Source organism: Cheilinus undulatus, linkage group 16, assembly GCF_018320785.1.
Source record: "Cheilinus undulatus linkage group 16, ASM1832078v1, whole genome shotgun sequence".
Lineage (NCBI taxonomy): Eukaryota > Metazoa > Chordata > Actinopteri > Labriformes > Labridae > Cheilinus > Cheilinus undulatus.
The window spans coordinates 16229607-16235606 of NC_054880.1; the positions used below are offsets into that span (position 1 = coordinate 16229607).

Below are 6000 nucleotides of genomic sequence, written 5' to 3' on the forward strand. Positions count from 1 at the left end.
GTGCGGCATAATTATTTTGTTCCTCATCTTGTATTGTCACCTAATCCCGATTTACTGATCAGGCTACACCATTTACAGTCAAGGAAACACACTCAGTGGCATAATGGGTAATCACCACATTTTCTGCTGACACTCTTTCCCGTCTCAAGCCACCCAGCAGGTTTGGAGCATGTGGCAGAGTAAAAAATGTGCTCAGGTGTGCGTGATGAAGGTTTATAAAGAGTGATACTGCACGGCTTCAAACACAGACTCAAGCTGCTTCCAGGGAGACTGAAGCCTGATCAGTATCTGCACACTTATCAGTGAGTATTCATTGATCTCGTTTAGAGATAATTCATGAGTTATATAATGAAATGTATAAAATAGAGGACTCTCAGTAATCACATTATTCTATAAAGATGATTATTAATGGTAACTAATAATTAGTTTTCAGTTAAACCAGAGGTATATGTTTTGTTATTTTTCAATAACAGTCCTTTATTTTATCTTAAAAAAACCTTTTCAGTTAAATTCATGAAGCATGTTGGTTTGTGTCCTAGCTCAGCCTTGAATCATAATTAAATGCTGTGTTGAAAAAAACCTAAATTGTGAATAAAGCCATTAAACTAAAAAGCCATAACTGAGGTTGACAAGAAAAGCTTTTTCCAAATTTGGAAGGGATACAAATTCATCTCAGTGTCCCTAAATTTGGTCAACTTAACATGCTAAGGTGAATTTTAAAAATTACTCTTTTTAGATTCAAATATTTAACTATTTCTTTATTGCCTACATTTTGGATAGTGAACTATTTTGGATAAACATGTGAGTCACAGCTAAATCTATCAACACAAATAGAAAAATAGATGTAAATTCACGATAATAATAATAATAATAATAATAATAATTAAAGTACCAGTACAACTGTTAAAACGCTACATTTAAATTTTTTTTAATCTTTTACAGGAGCCTTGTGGTCATCGTTAGATAAATAAACAACCAGGTAAGCATTCAAACTTCTTTTACCTCCATGATCCACAGTGTCTGTAGGAATAACTCACTAAATAACAGTAAAAATATACATTAATTCTGCCATTTGTCTTACAGAATGCTGTACATTGCTTTCTTTGTTTTGCTTGGAGCAGCCTGTGTGCTGGGTGATGGTGAGTAAGATCCAGGGCTGAATGTGCCTCAGAGTTAAAGAATATTTTAATGTATAACATGAAGACAAAAAACACTTTTAGAATGACCCTAATAGGTTTAAAGTCCAGGTAAAGTGATGAAATTTCAGTCATGATAAAAATGTCTTAGTTTATAGAACTAAGCTTCAAATTTAGGAAAAATGAGGCAGTAAAATCCGCACATGGATGGTGTGGGCGTGTCGGTTGAATGAGCTGTAGCAACACCCACTCGCAAGAAATACAATCATATCACATTTTAAAAGATGCTTCAACACAGCTGCCTGAAAGACAGAAGTCGGGGATTAAAGTTACTGTTTTCTGGCAAAAATTTCTCTGTTGTGATATTTTTAATGCCACTATGGCTGATAGATTTGGGATTTGAATAGGTTTGCTGCAAAGACAAATGAAAAAAAAATTTCTTTACATTTTTGAAGTGCATGTTAACATGTCAAATGGGGTTATCCCATCACTTGATTATTCCCATTTCCTGAAAACTAACTTATTCAAATGTACTTTATATTTTTGTAACCCTGTTAACATGTCAACTTGTGTTTTCATCTCTTAGCAGACAAGCATCCACTCTATTCCTTCTCCCCAACCGTGGGTTCAGGCAGTGGCACATCGTACAGTCTGTCAGGAGAGGGCAGAGTTACCGGAGTCAGGGTGTGGGAGGCCAATAACAACTATATCTACGGGTAAATATTCAACAGGTTATCATTTTTCAGTCACATATATCAAAGCTTGTGCCCTAAAATTTCCATCAAATTTCCATCATATAATAAAAATCTGCAAAAACAAATGCTTTATCACAGAAAATGTGATGCAGATTGTGCAAAGAAACAAATATTTGATCCGTCAATGCTGAACAGCCTAAGTAGTTTCCTGAAATAGTAAGGCACAGTTAGGTTAAAGTCAACTGGACATGAGTAAAAGTTAGACTACATGTGTGGCCTACTCTGGTTCTTGTTGTTGTTTCTCCCTATAAATAGATTTTTTTTTTAATTACATGGAGTGTAATACAAGAACTTATGTGTTAATAAGTGTAGTAAACTGACTCCCAGGATTACTGCCCAGTCTCCTTGATGTTTGGCTATAAAATGCACCCTGAGATTGTTTCTATAAAGTCTGTTGTTGTGTGATACTCACTTACCACTCATGCACCCTTTCTTCAGTTTCCAGTTCCGTTTCGGCTACATCTGGTCTGAAGTCGTTGGCTTGAAGAGTGGAAATTCCCAGGAAATGCAGCTGTCTGAAGGTGAGGCCATCATCCAGCTGTCTGGGAAATATAACCACTACATCCAGTCAGTGGTGTTCACCACCTCCAGAGGCCGCACTCTGCAAGCTGGTCAGCCCTCAGGGAGATCTTTTAACTTTTATCCAGAGCACAGCATGGCTGAGCTGTGCATCATCAGCGGGCGCTACCATGGAGGCATCACCGCTCTCGGGGCGCACTGGGCCGTCATTGCTGATCCATACACAAACAGAAACAGCAACAGTACCGCTCTGTGGTGAGGAGGAAAAAAGGCCAAAAGCATTAAAATTATGATGATTTATAGTTCTGTTGTGAATTTTGTGGGTTTGAAGTCATAATTTTCTCTTATTGTATAAAAATATTAGCTGTTCAGTTTCATTAGTCTTTTTCAATGAAACAGTTGTTTAAGCATGTATGACAAAACATAAGAACTCTTTTTTGTTGTTGTCAAATGTTAAATAACCCAGTATCCATTATGACATGACCATCTGAATGTGCTTGTTGAAAATAAAAGTGTATCTTTCTAGCATTCAGTTGTCACTGTGATTCATAGTCATTATTTTGCACAGCTCCTGGAGTATATTCAGACTAGTTTCTCTAGACCAGGAAAAACTTAAAGCACTGTGCCATAAGTGGTGTCACAGGGCTGATCTGAGTATTGAGCAAAGCGCTGATCTACTGGGATTTTCATACATAACCATCTCCAGAGCCCGTTTCTGACTGGGCACATGTTTTCTAAACTTAATTTACTAGTAACAAATCACAGGCAAGACAGAGTACCAGTTACCTCCCAGTTTGTGCTTTTCAAAGCAAAAGCCATGTCTCCTCATTTGTACAGACTGCTATTATACTGAACTTCTCTGGGCTCAGTTGGGCTGTTAAATGAATAAAGGCATTTATAGGGAGATTAATGAAAATAAAACTTAAAAGGAAAGACAGGGCTGTGACCAATGGAGTCGCAGCCACCACTAATTTACAGGTAGTCAGAGCCCTCAATTTCAGGAAATTAAGAATGTTTTTTAAAAATGACACTGTACAATAAAACACAGGTTATTGGACTTGTGACATTATAAAAACAAGATTTTAATTTTCAATTTCAATTAAATTTTTTTAGCATGAACGGTTCAGTCACTGCAAAAGCAGTGTAAAGAATAAAAATGCATTAAACATTTACACGTAATATAAATTTGCATATTAGATAATTCCACAAATAATCAGTATATAATGAAATTAATCTGATTAATTAGATAAAACAATAAGACTAAAAAAATAATAGAAATGAAAATAAAGAATAAAAAATAGAAAACTAAAGCATATAAAGTAAATAAATAAATAAAATTCGGTGTGTTTGTTGGGAAGAGACTGATTGGTTGTCCCTCAGGCTATGGCAGGATCGAATGTATCTAGGAGCATCTATACAGACGATTCTGTGTTCTCCTAACATGTATATCATTCTATGTTCATCCTGTAGTGAATCAAAGAATCGACAGAAGAAAGTTCATCTGTAGTTCTAAACATATTGAGGGTATTTATTACTTATCTGTTGTCTCTCATGACATTATTCCTGTCTCCTACATACAGCATCCATTAATATTAAATGCATTCAGCCAAATTACGCAAATAACGTAATGATGTCATTTAGCGACTTCTGGCGACTTTTAGGACAGCCCATCTACTTTCCTTACTGAGGAGTTGGCAGCACTGCCTCACCAGATGTGTCGCCAGTTTCCCTCCGTCTCCAGAGGTAGCTTACAGGTGCACATTTTTTACCATTAGATCTGTTTTTCATAGATCGCATACTTTGCGTGGGAAGTGGCGAATGCCAACTTCAGGCCCTGTTTTGTGCGTATGTGATGTTAATAAATGAAACCCTAGGCCTTTTAAGCAGGAGGTCCATATTTAGAGTCAGGCCTTTAATTTAATTCTTAATCAGGAGTATAAATGTTCATATTTTGTTCAAAGTATAAACCATGATATCACTTATTTTCTGGCCCACAACAAAACATCTTATGAAGTGGGGGATATCGCCAGCCGTCCCTTAAAATACAGAATCGACCCATATTTGACAGTTAAATGCATTCAGCATTCAGCACTGAGTCAATATGAGATGAAATTTGTTCAGTATTTTCATCCCTAACGTCCTACTCTGCCAGTGATTGGTTAATATCCGTTGCATTTGTCAGCTGCAGATTAAGGCAGGTCTTCTCCTTGCAAAACTTGGAGTGGGAGAGTCTATAGATACACCAAAGTGAACGGGAGAAGTAAACAATTGGTCAGACAGCAACGGTGAAAGTGACTAAAAATCCAAATGCAGTATGTGCTTTCAAGGGTTTTCTGTAGAGCACAGTGGGCAGGCAGACGTGAAAAATATTGTACCAGAGAACGATACAGGACTCAAAAGAGCCAACCTATGGTGTCCTCAATATGTTCAATTTAATTCATAGGACATAATGAATCGTCGCAAACTTCATGAAACATGAGGTGTTTCTGTCTGTCAGCCTGTCAGCTCTAAGCTTCGAAGAAAAGTAGCACAGCGGCGGGGTGTGGCTTCAGGTGGCATATCTCCCCATGTGAAGAAAACAACTGTAAAATATGATGCCACCTGAAAGAAACAATATTCATGAATAAACCAGTCATTGGAGAAAAATAATTTAATCTTTGCCCAGATTAAAAAACTGTCAGTAGAGATTTCTGTGTATTTTTCATCATAATTTAAAAGTTTCAAAGTACTTAACCACTGATCCCTACATTCATATCTTAGAATATAAAATGAGCATATGACAAATATTTTAGTCCTAAGGGAAGGAAAGACTGAAAGACTGTCGCACTCAACTAGAAGTGTAATGTCTTTGAATGGAATTAACTTAAATAGAAGTAAAGTCGAAGTAGACGTTAGTCTCATCTTTCCTTATGAAAAAGGTTGTCAACTAACAGTTTCAGTCTAAGTTGATGAAATTAACACTGCCTTAAAGAACATTTTTCATTTTCTTTCAATAATAGTTTTGTTCATGAGGTCTGCCTGATTTCTGACTCATACATGACCTTCATAAAGGACTCATCAAGGGAAGTGGGAGGATGATGCTCAACCACAAAAACCCATGCTTGAATGCCAACTAGTTTGTTTTTTTAGTTAGTTCCCTGAAACACCAGAAGAAACATCTCAAGCACGCTGGAAACAAAAGAACAAGGAACAAGACAGAGAAAAAACAATACATGGTTTATCTCAGCAACCACGCCTGTTTAAGCTGATGCTGAGCTGATGAGAAAAATGTCAGACTTCCTCATACATACCTGACATAATGAAAATACCATACCTGTGATTCAATTTATGCCTCTGTTGAACTAGTCATACCTGTGCTGCATGTCTATTGTCTGTAGATGCTACATTAGCATTGGGTCTCCTTTAGTTTACTTTCACTTTGACCTAATGACATAACTGCCTTTAACTCTGGAGTAGATGCCAAAAACATGCATCCACTAGAGGGCGCCTTAACTCCTCCTTAGCTGCCATTTAACCAACATTCAATTCCCAGTGAGCTGTTCAGTTGTAGTTTTCCTTTTTCTGTTCTCTAAATAAAGCTATAGAATTGA

General features: G+C 36.8%; 1 protein-coding gene across 2 annotated transcripts; it reads left to right on the top strand.

Moving 5' to 3' along the window:
- Positions 1 to 254: 254 nt before the first annotated feature.
- On the top strand, positions 255 to 2796 carry LOC121524485 (zymogen granule membrane protein 16-like). 2 transcript variants are annotated; one of them, XM_041809906.1, is made up of 5 exons: positions 255 to 302; positions 943 to 979; positions 1084 to 1139; positions 1723 to 1852; positions 2330 to 2796. In XM_041809906.1, the coding sequence occupies exons 3-5, from the start codon at positions 1085 to 1087 to the stop codon at positions 2667 to 2669; spliced, it is 525 nt and encodes a 174-aa protein (XP_041665840.1). In that variant the 5' UTR covers positions 255 to 302; positions 943 to 979; position 1084; the 3' UTR covers positions 2670 to 2796. The 2 variants fall into 2 exon arrangements, with proteins under 2 accessions (XP_041665840.1, XP_041665841.1); XM_041809907.1 differs by having other exon boundaries at positions 1726 to 1852.
- The last annotated feature ends 3204 nt before the right edge of the window (positions 2797 to 6000 follow it).